Below are 20,299 nucleotides of genomic sequence, written 5' to 3'. Positions count from 1 at the left end.
GCTCATTAGTGGGTTTTGTATACTACACAACAAGGTTTTGCTAAATGAATACCACAAATTATGAATTAAAAAATAACAAACATTGTTTTGGCCAGTATGAACAAAACTCTTGTCCTGAGAATACAGTTCAACCCTGGTGTTAATGTACTGTATGTCTTCATGGCAAACTGTTCAAATTGTTTTCTAGAGTTTATTGCTTCTCAGATGCAAGCAATAATCTCACATGTGCTTCCTCTTTCAGTAGAGATGTCAACAATGTCTCAGATTTGCCAAGATACCAAAGTCTGTCATCAAAGGTCAGAGATGTCAATATGAACTGAACTTCTATCAAAAATCTAATTTGTGTATTTTTCTTTCCTGCATGCTTTGAGGTGTGTGAGCAGGTTTGAGATTCATGAAAAACACTCAGACCAGTAAACTCAGCATCTGTCAGCTTAGCATGATCTGTAATTATTTCGTTTATGATGGTGACTTTGGGTGAAGGAGATCTGATCTTCTGATGTTTTTTCATGCTTGCAATGTTGACTAGTTTTATATTAATCTTTTTTTTTCTACATGACTGAGTAAGAGTTTTGCTTTTGGCAGACAAAGTCTCTGTTTGACAGATTTATGTGAAGCCAGTTTAATATTTCCAAACAAGATTTCAAAGATAGCACGATAGCACAATACAAATAACCTCCAGTCATGGTTCTGCAACAATGTCTGTGTACATATAATAATGTATTTGTGGGTGTATGTGAGTAGGCTCAGTTAAGGTATAAAAGAAAATGCAACTAATTTTCTGACAGCAGAGGAAGGTCAGGTCGTGTCCACATGGCTCGCTGGAGCACACTGTGATAGCCCGATGTGATTTCTCTGGATCTGAGGGATCATTTTGTGATCTTCACAAGGATTAAAGCAGGAAGGGAAGGAAATTCACAGGCTAAAGTTCCACCGAATCCACCATGGCCAGATATATTGCTCGTATCAGAAAATGCATCCCAGGAGTTCGGCATCCAGACAGCAACATCCCGTCTCAAGGTGTTACCGTGGATATGGGGGCGGTTGATTACGGGAAAGAGAAGGACAAGGGACAAATGTCATTCTATAATCCGATGGACCCCGTGCCAAAATATGAATTTTATGCCAAAGACACTTGGTCGGGACGTATAAAAAGCACCAGACCGTCACTGGATGCTCTGCGCAAACCAGTAAGTAAAACTCCATAAGTGGTCATCTCTATAAATGTACTAATTAAGTTCATAAGCACATACAAGTGAGTCTAATTGAATACTGCACACAAAGAGTATTGTTTATATGGCACCACTTTTGATTTTGATGTTGATTCTCTGTATATTCCTTTCAACAGCCAGACCCTGATGATCTTCCTCCACCACCAGAGGACGACGGACAGCCCAAAGTCAAGCTTGTTCGCTTTGGATGGGTTCTGGGAGTCATGGTGAGAAAGGAGCAATGATACATTATTATTTAGCATTATCCATATGCAATTTACTTGAGAATACTTCAAAATAAAAAGTGTATAAATGCAGTCAGATGTATACAGTTGATGGATTCTTTAATCAAAATCTTAGTTTTGTGTTTTCATTTCAGATCCGCTGTATGTTGAACATCTGGGGAGTCATTATGTACCTGCGGCTGCCGTGGATCACGTCTCAAGCTGGAATCAGTGAGTCAGTCTTCCATCTGGCTTATTTAATTCAGTTCATATCCTAAATTCAGTTAAAGTCACTTGTACATTCTCAAACGACTTTTAAACAGTCAATTTAGTCCTTCCTCAAGGAATTATTTTTAGGCCATATCTACAGACATTTTACATATGTGACCCTGGACCACAAAACCAGTCATAAGGGTCAATTTTTTTAAACTGAGATATGAGAAATCCATTTCCATTGATGTATGGTTTGTTAGGATAGGACAATATTTGGCCGAGATACAACTATTTGAGAATCTGGAATCTGAGGGTGCAAAAAAATCTAAATATTGAGAAAATCACCTTTAAAGTTGTCCAAATTAAGTTCTTAGCAATGCATATTACTTATCAAAAATTAAGTTTTGATATATTTACGGTAGGAAATTTAGAAAATATCTTCATGGAACATGATTTTTACTTAATATCCGAATGATTTGTGGCATAAAGGAAAAATTTATAATTTTGACCCATACAATGTTTTTTTGGCTATTGCTAAAAATATACCCCAGCGACTTAAGACTGCTTTTGTGCTCCAGGGTCACATATGTGCCACAGCAATTCCTTCAATTCTACATTTTTTGCTTGCAGTTCTGACCTGCGTCATTATCTTCATGTCTGTCACCATCACAACAATTACAGCAACGTCAGTATCTGCAATCTCCACCAATGGGAAGGTCTACTCTGGTGAGTGAAATTAATTGTTCACCACAAGAGCAGCCACACATTTTGTTGGATTTCATGTTGGTTTTAATCAGAATCATGTCTTGATTTCCATGAAAAAAAATATAAACATACTCAAAACAAGAAATGTTTACCTGAGAAGTAAAACTGTGGAAGAAATGCTTTGTTTTTATTTGTTTTAAACAAATGTAGTGTGCTGTATTTAAAAAAAAAAAATAAAAAAAAACTTTCCTCCAGGTGGCACATACTTCATGATCTCTCGGAGTCTGGGTCCGGAGCTCGGAGCGCCCATTGGTTTGCTCTTTGCGTTCGCCAACGCTCTCGCCTGTTCGCTCAACACAGTGGGGTTCGCCGAGACCGTCAGAGATGTTCTTAAAGTGAGACACACTCACAAATAAATGTAATTATTGTCAGGTTGTGGGAATTTCAGAGAGCTTCTTGTAAAATAGAAACTGATTCCATGCAAGCACTTTCCATATTGATGAGGGACACACTGTCCATACTTTCTATGAAGACACATGAAGATGTATTTTGGTGATATTCACTCTAATGGTTCTATTTGTCTCTTTTAGAAAGCACAGTTGTTAATATGGTTCTCTCTTTTCAGGACAATAGCGCTCAGATGGTGGACGATGTCAATGATGTGAGGATCATTGGGACGATTACTCTCATCCTCCTCCTCTGCATCACATTTGCTGGTATGGCTTGGGAGGCAAAGGTAAGGTCCTCTGCTTTGGTTTTTGCTCATTTCCCAGCACTGTCTCGTTTGACGGCATAGCTGCCATTGTTCTTCTTGGTTTTCACTCCACCACAGGCTCAGGTCCTGTTCTTCATCGCACTCTTGCTCTCCTTAGTTAATTATTTTGTGGGGACGGTCATTCCCCCCAGCATAGAGAAGCAGGCTGTGGGATTTTTCGGCTACCGCGGTGAGTACACGAGGTCCTGATCTAATGCGGCCTCAAATGCATCCAATAAACTCCTGTTTATAAGTTATGGAGTCAATATTTTGTCCTGCTACAACAAAACAAATTAATGTGTAAGATCAGTTCCTCCATAAAGAAAAAAAATAAACATACTTTGATAAATCATAATTATGACATAAGTGAATATGATGACATTAAGTCAGAATTATGAAATAAAAATGCATAATTATTAGATTAACATATTTATGTATTAATATGTCATGATTTAGACTGTTTCCTCATAATTATGACTTTTTTTTTTGTAAATTTTTACTTCTCATGATTGACTTTTTAATTGATTAGTATGTCACAATGTCTAATTTATCTAATAATTAATTTGATATGTCTTTGTTTTCACATTTCTTTCACATAATTATAACTTTTTATCTCATAATTATCATTTTGCCATCATTTTGACTTATGTTGACTTTTTGGTTACACTTTATTTCGATAGTCCACTTTAGACATTCTACTAACTATAAGTAACTTTGTAACTACATGTCAACTAATTCTCATTAATTTGCAACTACATGTCTACTGACTCTGAGTAGATTGTTAGGTTAGGTTTAGGGTTAGTAGAATAACTTGACATATACTTGCAAAGTTTCTCATAGTCAGTATGTTGTATGTTGTGGACCCATCAAAATAAAGTGTTAGAAGATATTAAGCAGAGAGTCTACTAATACTCTACTAACTGCTAGTTGACATGTAGTTGCAAAGTTACTTACTGTTAATAGAATGTCTAAAGTGGACTATCGAAATAAAGTGTTACCGACTTTTTAAATCTCAAGTATGCCTTAGTATGTGTATGTCATAAGTTCTACTTTATCTCATCATTTTGACTTTTTATTCAACATATAATTACCTCATAATGTTTACCTTGTATCTCTTAATTGACTTATTCATAATTTTGAATTTTATCCAAGTGTTAGAAGATATTAAGGAGACAGTCTATTAATACTCTACTAACTGCTAGTTGACATGTAGTTGCAAAGTTACTTACTGTTAATAGAATGTCTAAAGTGGACTATCGAAATAAAGTGTTACCGACTTTTTAAATCTCAAGTATGCCTTAGTATGTGTATGTCATAAGTTCTACTTTATCTCATCATTTTGACTTTTTATTCAACATATAATTACCTCATAATGTTTACCTTGTATCTCTTAATTGACTTATTCATAATTTTGAATTTTATCCACATAAAATGTCATAATTTGACTTCTCATAATCATAATTTTTTATCTCAATTTATCTTTACATCAATTTTGACTTAGTATGCCATAATTTATTTTTATCTCATAATGTATCTTTACCTCAATTTTGACTTAGTATGTCGTAATTTCTTTTTTTCTCATAATTTTGACTTTTTATCCAACAAACAATTATCTCATGTTTACCTTTTATCTCTTAATTATGACTTCGTATTCATGATTTTTAATTTTATCCATATAAAATGTCATAATTTGACTTCTCATAGTCATACATTTTTATCTCATAATTTATCTTTACCTCAATTTTGACTTAGTATGTCGTAATTTCTTTTTATCTCATAATGTATCTTTACCTCAATTTTGACTTAGTATGTCATAATTTCTTTTTATCTCATAATATATCTTTACCTCAATTTTCACTTAGTATGTCATCATTTCTTGTTATCTCATAATTTTGACTTTTTATCCCATAATTATGACTTACATTATCAAGTGATGGTAGTCCACCAGCCAGAGCATTTGGTGAAGCAACAACCAAACCTAACCAGCTTTTTTCCCCCAAAGCTGAGATTTTCGTGGATAATCTGCTGCCTTCCTTCCGAGGCAAAGATGGATCTTTCTTCAGGATGTTTTCCATCTTCTTCCCTTCTGCAACAGGAATTCTGTCTGGAGTCAACATCTGTGGAGATCTCAAGGTAATCTTGCTGTTTTGTGCTTAAGTTGATGTGCCTTTCAAACGCTACAGAAATTACAAGCATGTCTTTGTTATTCCAGGATCCATCGGGTGGGATTCCTAAAGGGACTCTGCAGGCCATATTCTGGACCACATTGAGCTATTTATTGATCTCAGTCACAGTTGGTGAGATTAGACATTAGAGGTCTGATATCAATGATATCAATGCTGATATCTTACAGTGTGACTGATACAATATCATACTATTTTACGAAAAAGTGAAACACGTAATTGGAACTTTATAAAAAAGAATTGATTTATACATTTTGGCTCCCAGAACATTTTGGGAATGTTAGATATTTTTTATTTAGTTTTTTAGTTTTTTTTTAAGACAATGTTTCTGAAAAAAATACCATATGGGAACGGGAATGTTATATGGGAATGTTAGCTTCCAATTATTGACCACTTTTCCGACACCATCAGCCAAACAGAGTAATGCCAATGCCAATAATTCAAATATACAAAACAACTACTACTATTAGACATATTTATGTCACAACCTTTCATATCTTAAACTCTTATGAAATAAAATATGCATTTTATTAATAAACCGCTCACTAAGGCAATTCTCTCTCTTCTCCCTCAGCTTCAACTGTTGTAAGAGACGCTTCTGGTAGTCTGAACGATAGTTTAGCGCTCAATTCTTCAATCCCCTGCAGTGGTTTGGCTTGTAAATTAGGCTGGAATTTTGACCACTGTGAGCAGAACAGCACATGTAGCTTTGGACTGGCAAACCATTTCCAGGTGAGCACATCGGCCCTGTTAGCAAAAACACAATTTTCACATTTTGTGAATTCTGACTGCTGGAAAGTGGAGTAGATTTTACATTCATATCAATGTGTTTGGCATGATGACTACATTCCATCAGACCCATCGAACCCATGACCTTGACATTGCTAGCGATGTGCCTTTCTAACCCAATACTTAAAGCTACAGAAATGTGTCTCAAAATAATATATTTTAGCTTTTGGATACAATTTTTCTCCAGATTCTTGCCACAGTTTCAGGATCTGGCCATTTGATCACCATCGGGATCTTTGCCGCCACATTGTCATCAGCGCTGGGTTTCTTGGTGTCTGCTCCAAAAATTTTCCAGGTAGATGGTGTGGCTGTTCTGAGGGTAATGTTATTTATTCAACACATTTGACTGTAATGTTTTGTGTGTTTTTGTCACAGTGTTTGTGTAAGGATAACATCTACCCCTACATCGGCTTTTTTGGAAAAGGTTACGGGAAAAACAACGAGCCTCTGCGAGGCTACATGCTCATGTTCATCATCGCTTTGGCTTTCATCCTCATCGGTGAGTCCTGGATCTCCACGAGCACAGTTTCTCTCTGCGGACGCTTTAACGTTTGGTGTCATGTTGATCTTTTCAGGTGACCTGAACACAATCGCTCCTCTGATCTCCAACTTCTTCCTCTGCTCTTACGGCCTCATCAACTTCAGCTGCTTCCACGCATCAGTCACCAAATCACCCGGTGAGAACCTGATTATCATTCTGTAATTCAGTCCATCTTCGGTGTCTAATAATCCTGTTTATCGTCTCTCGCAGGTTGGCGGCCGCAGTATCGTTACTTCAGTCCATGGACGTCTCTGTTTGCTGCGTTCTTGTCATTCGTCCTCATGTTTTTGTTCACGTGGTGGGCCGCTCTCATCACTTTTGCTATCGTTCTCTGTCTCTTAGGCTACGTCACCTATAAAAAACCTCGTGAGTAATTGATGCAGATTATAACCAAATTGAAAAAATGATTGTGAGATGTGAATGTACTGACTGTTGTCTTATCTGATCGTGTTTCTAGATGTGAACTGGGGCACGTCTTATCAGGCGGGTTTCTACAACATGGCTTTGTCCTTCTCGATGTCTCTGACTTCTGTTGAAGACCACGTCAAAAACTTCAGGTAAGACTTTTTACCAAACTGACCGTCTCAGCTCACAATACACCAGCCACTCATGTATACACTCTCTCTCAGGCCTCAGTGTCTCGTTCTGACCGGCCCTCCGAACGTTCGTCCCGCTCTGGTGGACTTTGTGGGAACTTTCACCAAGAACATCAGCCTGATGATCTGTGGGAACATTATCATGGTACATGACATTCACCTTATTCAGATAAACTGACAATTTAATGCTTCCTTGCTAAATAAAATAACTTATTTCTTTAGAAACTTGTGATATGAAGGCAGTTCTCGCTCTCTTATGCTTTCAGGAGGACGAGAAGTCCAGTTTTCCGCAGCATAGCACCGATATGCTGGTGGACTGGCTCAATCAGAGGAAAGTTCGCTCTTTCTACACGTCCTTCACCGCTGACAGTCTGAAAGAGGGCGCACATCATCTCATGCAGGTATGACCGTCGCTAGCTTCAGATCGGTTTCTTCTCATCTCATTCGTCTCACAGAGTCTTTGCTGTCCTCATCAATCGTCTTTCTAGGCTTCAGGTCTCGGTAAACTGAAACCCAACACTGTGGTTTTGGGATACAAGATGAACTGGCAGGAATGTAAACCGGAGAGCTTACAGGACTACGTAAACACCATCAGGTCAGCTGCTGTTTTTGTTCACAATTATCAGAGAATCGGTTGCGTTTCTTCTTTGTATTTTGACGTTGTTGCATGTTTCTCATTCAGCAACGCATTCGACTCCAGCTACGGCATCGCGATTCTGAGAATGATGGACGGATTGGACGTAATGGATGATTTGCACAGTGCAGGTGTGTGTGTTTTATACAGTATGATGACTTAAAAAAATGGGTCAACACTGCAGTTTGAGTCGTAAAATTAAGTCCGATGTGGGTTTGTTGTGTCTGAAGTCCGATCATCTGCAACTGACAACCCGGCATTTGACTCAGACGAAGTCCCGCAGTGTGAAAAGGATGAGACTGATAGGAATTCAGGTGAGACATTCATCCAAAGTTATTTTCTGTGCTCATAAATGTAATTTGACAAACACTGAGAATATTAAATCATCATAAAATAGAACATCAAATAATAAAATTATAATCAACACTTTAAGTTCTGATGTCTCTCAGTGCAGCCAATCAGAATGCTTCCATTGTAATAACAAAGCTGTGCAGTTTCCCTTCGTTCATCTTTGGAACACAAATTAAGATATTTTTGATGGAATCTGAGACCTCTCTGACCCTCCCATAGACAGCAAGGGTACTACCACGATCGTCCAGAAACATAGCAAGGAGATCGGTAAAATAATCCATGTGACATCAGGGGTTCAACCGTAATATTACGAAGCTACGAGAATACTTTTTGTGTGCGCAAAAGAAAAAAAAAAACGACTTTATTCAACAATTCGTCTCCTCTGCGTCACCCTGGCGCCATTTTGGCGAGTATCCACTGAATGCAAACAGCGTATGTTGTTCTGTGTCAGCTGCGCCACGCGGATACATTTTCTATGTTGTTTGTGCTTTGATTTGAACGAAAACAACGTATCCGCGTGGCGTCACATGGATTATTTTACTGATCTCCTTGCTATGTTTCTGGACGTTGATTTTTGGGTGAACTAACCCTTTAAGCTTTATTTGAAGTGACAATCTGACCACTGACCATATAAAGCTCCTTCTTTGTCTGCTCATCCAGATGTTTCTGACGATGGCTCAAATGAGCAGTTCAGATCAGTGTTTCAAACGAAACAGGGCAGGAAAAGCATCGACATCTACTGGATCTCTGACGATGGAGGTGAGACACAGCTGCCTTGAAAGTAATTTCCATATTGGATTTCTCACTGTGAAATGCCATTGTTTCTCTCTCAGGTCTGACTCTTCTAGTCCCGTATTTGCTGACCAGAAGAAATCGCTGGAAAAAGAGCAAACTCAGAGTGTTTATCATAGGAGGCCGAGAAACCATAGAGGACGACCGTAAAGAGTCAGTTGATCATCATTTTTATAACTACATTTCTAGTTTTGAAGTGTAGAAACGGTGGTTCTTTAAACCTGTTTGTCTTTGCAGCATGAAGATGCTGTTAAAGAGATTCCGGCTGGAGATTGAGGACATCGTTGTGATAACAGACGTGGATAAACCTCCTCTAGCTAAAAAGTGAGAAACACACTCATAAACACGCATTCAAAAACATGCAGGTTTGTAGTAACTTTCATGGTTTTCTTCCTCTCTGCTCCTGTAGTTTGCAGCGGTACGAGGAATCCATCGCCCCCTTCAGGCTGAGTGAAGAACAGGCTGGAGGAGACGTAGAGGAGCTCAAGAGACTGAGTCCATGGAAAGTGTCCGACAAAGACCTGGAGGCCATAAAACCAAAGGTGCGTGTGCTAGTATGTGGCATTTTGAACATAAGTAAAGCTGCTCAGTGTTAAGGCAATAATGCATTATAGACAACAGTTTGTTTCTGTGAAGCTGCTTTGAAATAATGTGTACATTAACAAATAAATTCGACTCGTGTATGATAATCAGTCTCTATTAAACTGTCTTTTATTTTCAGGTACAGAGGACGGTGAGACTAAACGAGATCATCAAGAAGAACTCAATTCACGCTGCTCTGGTTCTAATGTGAGTACAGATCAGAGTTATTATTTTTAACTAGAACCACAATAAAATCACTACTTGCAATACAATAAACATTAATTGAAATAAATAATATAAAAATTTGATTTCAGCTACTTGCAAATTCAACATTTCTCATTTTTGATTAGTTGAAGTAACAAAACGGCAAAATTAACTTCAACCTAACTTAAATGCTATAAGGACATTTTTAAAAAGATTGCAATGATAAAAAGTAACTAAATTATGAAAACTAAAAAAGAGAACATGTAAAAATAAAATTTAATTCGTATTATTAAGTAAAACTGTAATAGTTTATCAATAACAGTAAAATAAAACTGAAATAAAACTACGGTTAGACTAGAGTTGTTTCTCCTGTTCAGCCAATACGCAAATGACAAATGAGTGACATCACAAGCAATTTGTCATAATTTTGGCTTCTCAACTCTCTTAATATACGTACTTTAGTCAACAGAAAAGCCGGATGGCCAGTCGACAAAATCTAAACTAAATAAAACGGTGAATTCTTAACCCCTTAACTGTCACCGTCCCACCTGTGGGACGCTTGGCGCTCTTTTTTTTGTTGTTGTCCTTTTCCTCTATCAAATCTTTTAGTAATCATCATATATCATTTGAAAGTGTATAAGCCCAAGATTCATCCTTTGAAAACCATTTTGAAATCGAACATTGCGTTATCCATGGAAATGGTACTTTAAAATCTTTTGGCGGTCTCCTCCCCCTTAGTGGGCGGTGTTAAGTGTCATATTACAAAATGCATTACGGTCTTTTAGAATCAAACCTTTTTATAATCTTGACAAAAAACATATAATTGGAAAAGACTGAGTCTCAGGATTCCATATTTTGAGATAGAAGTAATATTGACAGAGAAATCTAGACATTTGTGACAGAAAAATGCATTAAAAAAATTCTATATGGCACCCGGTGGCTGTTTGTGGTATAACGCCCTAAATAAAATCTCACAGGAACCTCATTTTTTTTCATATCAACTTCAAATTTGGAACATAACTTATTTAGACATAAGGCTTTAATTTTATACCAATTTTAGAGTAAAACCTGTTATGTAAAATATGTATTATATATAAAATAAAATTTAATATAGTGCATTTTCTTTACAGTAAATTTAAACTACTATAACTTTTTGATACTTTAATTTTTTTAAAACATTCCACTTTTGCGATAATCTGCTGATTTTCTTCCTTATGTCTGTATCCCAAAGTGTTCATAAATTACAACAATTTAAGTTTGGATAGTACACCTGCATGCCTATTTAAAAAAATGGGGGGTGACAGTTAAAGGGAAAGTAAGGAAATGTCAAAGAGACGAACAAATTAACTTGTTTTGTAAGGACATTTGCACATTAGCTCAATTTATGGTTTAGAATACTGTTCTGTTGTTAATGAATAACTACACAGGAACAAATAACTAATGCACTAATAACATTCTAGCAACTACTAATAACTAACAAGAAACTCTGAGTAACGAAAGTAATAACACTCAGTTGAATGTGGTAGTTCACTATTAGCTAATCAGTAACTACTATTTAATTTTTTTCATATATCCCGGAGAACTACTAAGAGCTAATATACAGATTCATAATTAATGTGAATTTTGCATAATGTATAATTAATTCTAAAGTTAAGATCATGGTAACCCACTAGTAATGACTCAAGTGTTACCAAAATAAGGAATTACAATCCAGAATCTTACAAAAACCTCAAAAGCTTACAATGATTTCAGTAATTACTTGAGAGTTATCGTGTTATTCACTTTAGAATACTGATCCAAATAGTTAGTAATTCCTTCTGAAGAATTCACTAGTGGGTATGACCTTCACTCTAGAAGTAATTATACATTATGCATTATTCATATTAATTATGAATCTGTTTACAGTAGTTCTTTGTGGTTCTTGGGGAGGTTTGGAAAAATAGTAGTTCCTGATTAACTAATAGTGAACTAGCACATTAGATTAAGCACTATTTTTCAACTGTTTCATTAATCAGAGTTTCTTGTTAGTTACTAGTAGTTACTAGAGTGCTAATATTGTGTTACACGTGTTCTTGTGCAGCTATCAGTTAATGACGGAACAGTATTCTAAAGTGTTACCCAATTTATATTTGTGCAGTCTTAAGTGTCAATTTTTCGAAATTGAGATTTATAAATCTTTTGAAAGCTGGATAAATAAGCTCTCCGTTGATGTATGGTATTGTTAGGATAGGACAATATTTGGCCGAGATACAACTATTTGAAAATCTGGAATCTGAGGGTGCAAAAAAATCTAAATATTGAGAAAATCATCTTTAAAGCTGTCCAAATGAAGTTCTTAGCAATGCATATTACTAATCAAAAATTAAGTTGATATATTTACGGTATGGAATTTACAAAATATCGTCATGGAACATGATCTTTACTTAATATCCTAATGATTTTTAGCATAAAATAAAAATCTATCATTTTGACCCATACAATGTATTTTTGGCTTTTGCTACAAATATACCCCAGCGACTTAAGACTGCTTTTGTGCTCCAGGGTCACATTTGTCTTTAAAACTGATGTCAACCATTTAAGCTTGTCTTGTGTTGTGTTGTGTTGTGTTGTGTTGTGTTGTGTTGTGTTGTGTTGTGTTGTGTTGTGTTGTGTTGTGTTGTGTTGTGTTGTGTTGTGTTGTGTTGTGTTGTGTTGTGTTGTGTTGTGTTGTGTTGTGTTGTGTTGTGTTGTGTTGTGTTGTGTTGTGTTGTGTTGTGTTGTGTTGTGTTGTGTTGTGTTGTGTTGTGTTGTGTTGTGTTGTGTTGTTGTGTGTGTCAGTTCTCTTCCAGTCCCTGATGTCACCTGTCCCAGTTCTCTCTATATGTCCTGGCTGGACGCGCTGAGCTGCAGCATCCACTGTCCCGTCCTGCTCATACGAGGAAACCAGCAGAACGTCATGACCTTCTACTGCCAGTGAATGTGACAGCTCATCGTTAAACACATCTCTTACTGCATGTAAATCTGCTGTCAGTGATGTAAAGATGTTGAACTGAGACGAACTGCGTAATCCTCTCATGCAATGACTGTGGATGTATGTTTAATGCACATTATGTCTGTATAATTGATGATACAGGTTAACGATTTTGCTAGAAAGGATAGAATAGAAATGGGGAAGCACTTTGTCTCTGATCTCTGGACCTTCATTTCAGGGTTGAGGTTTCATGAAATTCAAACAAGACACAATTAAAAATATGATCAAATAAGTTTATTTGTTCTTGCTTTGTAAAATTACATTTCATTGACCAAAACATTATAATGAATAATTTAGAAAGTTACATTTCGACTGCATATACATACTAGATTATTATGAATTACAAGTGTTTTGATCTGCTTTTCAATGTGAAAAAATACAATTTACCACAATGACGAACATCTCAACCTTCACTGATTGTCTCATTACACCAAGTATAAAAACAGCTGTTCAATCACAATAAAAGAAACAATTAAACATCACAGCATGTACAGAATACATTACAGCTGAAATAAACACAGATTTCATGGAGTGTTTGTATGTTTCTGTATGCAGATGCCCCTTCTCAATGCTCAAAAATAGTGATAGAAAATTAAGAAATAAAAATATTAATCATTAACATGATAAACTAATTTAAATGTTTTTTTTTACCCCATTATAATTATTTTCAGCAACTTCCCTTTCACCATACAACAGCATAACACAGACATGAATTCACAACAAAAAGAAAAAAATAGAAATACAAGAATACATAGAACGAGCTAAATGAGCCAAAAGAATAAGACAAAACATTCAACTGAAGACTTAATATATTATGCAGGTACATTTACAGTGGCCTCAAATATAGTTAGAGTCATAGTTAAAATATCAGAAACAAGTGTGACAGGTGTCCAGATATGTTTTGGGGCTGCTGTACTTTATTTTAGATATTTTTAATGCAAAACAACAAACAAAATCCATGAACTGCACATGTTTTCTGAAATCTTAAGTTATGAAGAGGGGATTAAGTTTAGAGAGGGGATTTTGGATTTCTCTTTCTATCACTCTGTAAATCAGAAAATACCATCAACAGCCCGTAAAATGTACAATTTCAGCTTGTTTTAAGGAATAAAATGTTGCGTATTATCAGATGAATGATATATGAACAAACCCCTTTATAAAAAAATGAATATAAACAAGAATAAAACTGTAAAATATGATGTTAGTAGGTGATACTAAAGTGGAGATAGAAACTCATGTTGAGAAAACGGTACAGACACAAACCGTTGAAGTGCAATAATAAAATCAGACCCTTCTATAAAAACTTTCAGAATACAGACAGCAATAAAAATGTGAAATTGGATGTAAGTGCTGCTAAAATGGAGATATATACTAATTTGGAGAAAATGGCCTTTAAATATATGGACTGCAATTGAAATCTACAGACATAAATGTGACCCCAAAACCAGTCATAAGATGTATAGATCATCTGAAAGCTGAATAAATAAGCTTTCCATTGATGTATGGTTTGTTAGGACAATATGACAATATTTGGCCGAGATACAACTATTTAAAAATCTGGAATCTGAGGGTGCAAAAAAATCTAAATATTGAGAAAATCGCCTTTAAAGTTGTCCAAATTAAGTTCTTAGCAATGCATATTACTAATCAAAAATGAAGTTTTAATATATTTACAGTAGGAAATGTACAAAATATCTTGAAGAAACATGATCTTTACTTAATATCCCAATGATTTTTTGGCATAAAAGAAAAATCAGTAATTTTGACCCATACAATGTATTTTTGGCTATTGCTACAAATATACCCCAGTGACTTAAGACTGGTTTTGTGACCCAGGGTCACAAATAAACTGCAATAATAAAAATCAGGCAACTAATATGAACACATCTTCAGAATGTAAGTGCCGAGATAGAAACTCTTTTTGAGAAATTGGCCTTTAAAGACATGGATTGAAACTGAAATCTACAGACACAAATAAAGAAAGTGCAAATAAGCACTGAAGTGTATTTTGAATGTTTTCCGTCCACTATTCTGAACCATGAAACAAGCCAAATAGCTTTCCTTTAGTGTCTCGCCTTAAAGAGCCGGATAAGTGAGTAAACCGCGTGGCTGTATCACTGGCAGTAGAAGGTCATGACGTTCTGCTGGTTTCCTCGTATGAGCAGGACGGGACAGTGGATGCCGTAGCTCAGTGTGTCCAGCCAGGACATATAGAGAGAACTGGGACAATCTGCCTGCGCTACGGGGAGAGACCTAAAACACACACACACACGTTTATCAATAATTAACAGGTGTGTTTGCCCTCAAATTATGATTCTTACATTTAAAACGTAAATGATTCATGAGGCTCCAATATTATCAGATTGTGCTTTGTGTATGAATTACATATTGACAAGCAGCCAGTAATAGTTAATGAGATTACAGTCAATACTCACACTAGAACCAGCGCAGCGTACTTCGAATTCCTCCGTATGATTTCATTCAGCCGCACTTTCTTCTCCGACTGTCAAAGGAAGAAAGAAACATTGAGCTGGCAAGTACTGTAGCTGGACATTGAGGTCAAACACACACACACACACACACCTTGGGTCTCAGTGCGTCCATCTCTTTGTCCGTGACTTTCCACGTAAACTCTGTCCTCTGCTGCTGCACCGTCCTCTCGTCCAGCTGTCCCTCATTCAGCCTGAAGGGGGCGAGCGTTTCCTCAAAGCGCCTCATGCTGATGACAAAGACGATCTGTTACTGTATTTGGATGCTATTACCAGAGCACATCACTTTATTTGCTTCAAATTGATTACACATTAATTACCCATCTGGGCTAAACGTACTTTTTGGCGAGTGGTGGCCTTTCGCTGTCCGTCACCACGATGACATCGTGAACGTCCAGCCGGAAACGCTGGAGCAAAGTCATCATTCTGAACAAGATAAGAGATTTTATTAATAAAATAATAAATATTCAAGAGCAGTACAGTAACTGACAGCTTTTACGTGATTTTTCGAAATACAAGCAGACTTGCGATACAAAATGCTCTTCGCTTTTAAAATTACGCTTTGAATTCTAAAGGAACTGGGATTTATGTAGCTAATGGAATTGTTGACTGATTCTAATAATTTTGATGATTCAGATTATTCCCTATTGATTCAGATGATTAGAATGATTCTTTTAATGATTCGGATAACTCTCCTGATTCTGATTTTTCTAATAAGTGATGGTTTGAAGATTCAGATGAGTCTGAATTCGATGATTCTGTTCATTTAAACAGTTACGATTTTCGGTCAAATATAATATTAATGATTCGAATGATCCTGAAATAATTAGATCTAATGTTCTTGAATCTGATTATTCCAATGATTAAACAGCAAGAGATCATTTGATCTTGGGGGAATTTGACAGAAATGCTTTATAGAGTTCATATAGAGATCTGATTTTATCTAGGCGAATCTGAGCACACTTTGAGACATTACTGAGATCTGTTCTGCTTTCTGGAGACGTTTTTTCGAAGGAGAAACATTAGAATGTTTCTCAGTTTAATTAAATTGCTGTCTAGAAGGAATGTGAGATATTCAAATCTCTTCTGCCACTTTCTCTTTCATATAGGCGATGATTCAGATAGTTCAGATGATTAAAATGATTCACGAGTCTCACTCCTTGCGGTCGTTCTCCATGGTTTGCTGTTCTCCAATGATGAACACTCTGACTTTGCTCCGTCTCCAGCGTTTCCTTCTGGTCAACAAGTATGGCACTAGCAGAGTCAAACCTGAGACAACGAGAGGGAGACTTTAAGGACGTTAACCGCATTACTCAACTGTTTAGTGTTAACTGGCGGGTTATCAGACACAAATTATGACGATTGAAGCCTTGTAATGATTACAGTCCACATCTGACCTCCGTCGTCAGAGATCCAGTACACGTCGATGGTCTTCTTCCCTTGTTTGCTCTGGAACACGGTTTTGATTTGATCGTTCGCCTTGTTCTTTGTGTTGTCGACATCTAAAAGGACAGAAGTAGATGAAAGGAGGAGCGAGATAAGGTTGAAGAACAAAGACAGGATGCATCGATCGGTTTATTCACCTGAGTCAGTGTCTGAAATCTGATCGTCAGACTCTATGGCCTCGTCCACCTCAAAAGCCTGGTTGACTGTCAAACACACAGGAAAGCATTACTGAAATTGTTCAATGATTGTACGAGACACACAGACGAACACAACATACCCTCAGTCTCTAACTCGTCTCGGATGTCCAGTCCGTCCATCATGCGGAGAACACACACGCCATGGTTGGAGTCAAAAGCATCACTGAGACCAAACAAATATACTTTATTTTAGCTTCTAGTGGAGCGAATTTCACAAAAAACATGTCCAGGTCACATATCAAGGCCAAATTCAGGTTACAATAATTTACATAAAGACAATTATGCATGTTTTCCCTCCAAAATTCACATTTTCCCTCCAAATCGTCACATTTTCCATTCAAATTTCAAATTTTCCCTGCAAATCTTCACATTTCCCCCTCCAATTTTCACATTCCGTTCCAAATTTCCATATTTTCCGTTCAAATTCCAAATTTTCCCTCCAAATTCCAAATTCTCATTCTCAATGGAGATTCTCTTTAGAAAACGTTACTTTACCATGTTGTTTTATAATTATTAATATTATTAAAAACAGCATAAGTTAAAGTAGTTCATGGTGTATAAACACTTTAATAAATGTTAAAGAATGTTGTTTCTGCATTACACTCAAGAGAATGAGATTAGGCTTTCCTGTTTTCTCTACAGATCTCTGGAGTTGAGAGGTTCTTTTCACTCACTATATGGTGTTGATATAGTCCTCTATGCCTTTACTGCTGCTTTCATGCCAGTTCAGTTTGAATCCCATAACCAGTATATTCGGCTTCAACTTCCCCAAACCAGAAGCCTTGAGATGGGGAAAAAAAAAATCATATTTTATACATTAAACAAAATAAACCAATAAACAAACTCATTAGGGAAAAAAAACTGCAACAAACAGCACAGAGATTAAAAATCACTCATGCTTTATGCATGAAACGCAAGCAGTCATTCTGTGCAACGTACAAAACCATTTTAAAGTACAGTAATTGTCCCACTGAATTGAATGCAATAATTCATGCAAAAAGCAATTTGCACAGTGATCTGTAGTCATGTTTCATCACTGAATCATGGTAGCATTTGTAACCTGCAGAAGATGCCGGGCTCCTTCTCTCAAATCGGACGCCTTGAAAGACGTGTAGAAGGAACGAACCTTCCTCTGATTGAGCCACTTTATCATGTCATTAGAATTGCGCTGAGACACAGACTTCTCATCATCCTAAAAACAATCAGAACCATTTTTAACTTTTTTTTTTGGTCTTTTGAGGGCAGAACTGTCTCATTTAGAAGTTTTTTTTTTTTTTTTTTAAATGGCAAATACGTCATTCAGCTGGTTCTTACCATGAGAATGTCGCCACAAATCATCAAACTGACATTTTTAGTGAAAGAGCCCACAAAGTCCACCAGCGCTGGACGCAGAGTCGGAGGACCCGTCAGAACCAGACACTGAGGCCTGATGAGACGAAACCAACGAGTGAATATATTGACCTCGGCTATCGGTTATCAGTATTAACTTGCCCTTTTGTGATTAAAATGATTTCCGCATTAAGATCAATGCACACAAAGCATTTTAATAACATGCACTGATGAACCATTCACAATAAAACCAGGAACATGAATAAAAAACGGATTGTGCTGTAAAAACAGAGCTGACCTGTAGTTTTTGACGTGATCTTCGACTCCTGCTAGAGACACGGAGTAGGACAGAGCCATGTTGTAGGTACTGGCCTGGACAGACGAACCCCAGTTCACCTCTTGAACGACACAAAAGCATTCAGACATCCTGGTCATTTTATTTAAAGCATACCATTCAGTGCGATCATTATTTTGAAGGGTCAGCATCTCACCGGGTTTCTTATAGACGACGTAGCCGAATAAGAAGATGATTAAACCGAAAGCAATGAGCGCCGCCCACCAGGTGAGCAGGAACATCAGTACCACAGAAATAACGGCACCAAACAAACCCGTCCAGGGGCTGAAATACCGAAACGATGGCCTCCATCCTGAAAACGAGCAGAAGAAATGTTCAGGAAACAGAAGAGAGTGTGTTACTATAGATCTGGACTCAACAGGCTTTCAAAAAGCAGCTTAAATGTAAGCATTACTTGTTTACATTCAATTTTCTGAATGACTCTCATTATTAGTATTATTATTTATAATAGTTTCCAACAACAAAGTTTCCACATTAAGACAATGACAATCTCAAACACTTCAATGTAATTTTATGTGCGTATAACCTATTCAGTCATCAAAATATGCATAGAACGGATAATCAGATTCATTAATTTTTACTCACCGGGAGAATTAGTGATAGAAGCGTGAAAACAGCTGAAGTTGATGAGAGCATAAGAACAGAGGAAGAAGTTGGAGATCAGAGGAGCGATTACGTTCAGCTCAGCTGTGGAGATATTAAAAATGATTTATACAGTAAACATACAGAATACATACAGTATACAATCATAGATGACAACATTTTATTTAACATCAAAATGATATGTTTAAAATGTTTGAGAATGTATAAAGGAAACGGCATAGCTGCAAATAGTCACCTTTTTTGCATTTAAACACTTTTTTTTGTCTTGACTAGTTTATCTGAAATTATCCTGCGGATATTTAATCTCTTAATTAAAATGAGTTTATAAAAGCTGCATGCTAAAGCAGTAGCAACATTATGTTTAAAATTGTTTTAGATGGAGTTTTTTTTTGTTCATTCCAGTTACCCATAAACAAATGTGCATGTAATATATAAGTGTACATTATCTCTGAATTATACAAGTTGTGTTAAATAGTATGTCGCTTTTTGACTCACCAATCAGAATGAAGCACATGGCGATGATGTAACACAGCAGATATGCTCGCAGTGGCTCGTTGTTTTTCCCGTAACCCTTTGCAAAGAAGCCGATGAACGGGTAGATGTTGTCTTTGCAGAGACACTGTCCCAAGAGGAGGTGGGAAAAAAGTGTTTTTGTTTGAATTTACAGGCTATGTTCACTTTGATGAGCTTATTAAGTTGCATATTAGCTATTATCTGGTTTAGAGTATGTCATTTTACCTGGAAGACTTTGGGTGCGGAGACGAGGAACGCAAGGGCGGACGACAGGGTGGCTGCAAATATGCCCGCATAGATCAATGGACCAAAGCCGGAGACCTGGATCAGGACCTGGGGGTTTGAGCGGGAAACCACATTAGTGCACAATTATTTCATCTGTCAAACCAGTGGAGCGTCTGAAAGAGTGATACAGAAGAGTAGAGAACAGTTTGACTAATTAAACTCAACTGTAAGTTACCTACAATTATATATTTCAAGATAAACCATAGAAATATACACGCTCAGATTTTGAATGCAACTTCCAAAATGAATGAATGAAAGAATGAATGAAGGAAGGAAGGAAGGAAGGAAGGAAG

The 20,299-nt window shown here is 36.7% G+C and overlaps 2 protein-coding genes across 4 annotated transcripts in view; one reads left to right on the top strand and one right to left on the bottom strand.

The window, feature by feature from the left end:
• Window positions 1-67: 67 nt before the first annotated feature.
• LOC107657180 (solute carrier family 12 member 3-like) lies at window positions 68-12,991 on the top strand. 3 transcript variants are annotated; one of them, XM_016445204.1, is made up of 28 exons: window positions 68-149; window positions 242-296; window positions 891-1,190; window positions 1,349-1,438; window positions 1,591-1,666; window positions 2,279-2,374; window positions 2,609-2,748; window positions 2,979-3,089; window positions 3,186-3,297; window positions 5,110-5,240; window positions 5,320-5,404; window positions 5,865-6,022; window positions 6,267-6,374; window positions 6,455-6,578; window positions 6,655-6,756; window positions 6,831-6,986; window positions 7,078-7,177; window positions 7,250-7,361; window positions 7,483-7,617; window positions 7,705-7,811; window positions 7,899-7,981; window positions 8,081-8,164; window positions 8,862-8,960; window positions 9,035-9,146; window positions 9,231-9,317; window positions 9,403-9,535; window positions 9,715-9,782; window positions 12,597-12,991. In XM_016445204.1, exons 3-28 carry the CDS (start codon window positions 945-947, stop codon window positions 12,733-12,735), a joined length of 2,994 nt encoding a protein of 997 aa, XP_016300690.1. In that variant the 5' UTR covers window positions 68-149; window positions 242-296; window positions 891-944; the 3' UTR covers window positions 12,736-12,991. The 3 variants fall into 3 exon arrangements, with proteins under 3 accessions (XP_016300690.1, XP_016300692.1, XP_016300691.1); XM_016445206.1 differs by lacking the exon at window positions 68-149 and having other exon boundaries at window positions 235-296; window positions 792-1,190; XM_016445205.1 differs by lacking the exon at window positions 68-149 and having other exon boundaries at window positions 235-296; window positions 789-1,190.
• A 1,912-nt stretch (window positions 12,992-14,903) lies between these two features.
• The window catches only part of slc12a10.1 (solute carrier family 12 member 10, tandem duplicate 1), a 12,018-nt gene continuing 6,622 nt past the window's right edge, over window positions 14,904-20,299 (bottom strand). The window contains exons 12-27 of the mRNA XM_016445207.1: window positions 19,947-20,054; window positions 19,704-19,827; window positions 19,191-19,292; window positions 18,742-18,897; window positions 18,549-18,648; window positions 18,236-18,347; window positions 17,982-18,113; window positions 17,596-17,702; window positions 17,002-17,084; window positions 16,862-16,927; window positions 16,676-16,780; window positions 16,436-16,547; window positions 15,618-15,704; window positions 15,373-15,508; window positions 15,225-15,292; window positions 14,904-15,042 (exon numbers count right to left, since the gene is read on the bottom strand). Of these exons, the coding sequence (XP_016300693.1) occupies window positions 14,904-15,042; window positions 15,225-15,292; window positions 15,373-15,508; window positions 15,618-15,704; window positions 16,436-16,547; window positions 16,676-16,780; window positions 16,862-16,927; window positions 17,002-17,084; window positions 17,596-17,702; window positions 17,982-18,113; window positions 18,236-18,347; window positions 18,549-18,648; window positions 18,742-18,897; window positions 19,191-19,292; window positions 19,704-19,827; window positions 19,947-20,054 (1,737 nt within the window). The remainder of the gene's footprint in view (window positions 15,043-15,224; window positions 15,293-15,372; window positions 15,509-15,617; window positions 15,705-16,435; window positions 16,548-16,675; window positions 16,781-16,861; window positions 16,928-17,001; window positions 17,085-17,595; window positions 17,703-17,981; window positions 18,114-18,235; window positions 18,348-18,548; window positions 18,649-18,741; window positions 18,898-19,190; window positions 19,293-19,703; window positions 19,828-19,946; window positions 20,055-20,299) is intronic.

The sequence above is a fragment of the Sinocyclocheilus anshuiensis genome, unplaced genomic scaffold (genome assembly GCF_001515605.1).
Source record: "Sinocyclocheilus anshuiensis isolate Anshui unplaced genomic scaffold, SAMN03320099.WGS_v1.1 scaffold171, whole genome shotgun sequence".
In the NCBI taxonomy this organism is placed as follows: domain Eukaryota; kingdom Metazoa; phylum Chordata; class Actinopteri; order Cypriniformes; family Cyprinidae; genus Sinocyclocheilus; species Sinocyclocheilus anshuiensis.
This window is presented reverse-complemented; position numbering and strand designations above follow the sequence as displayed.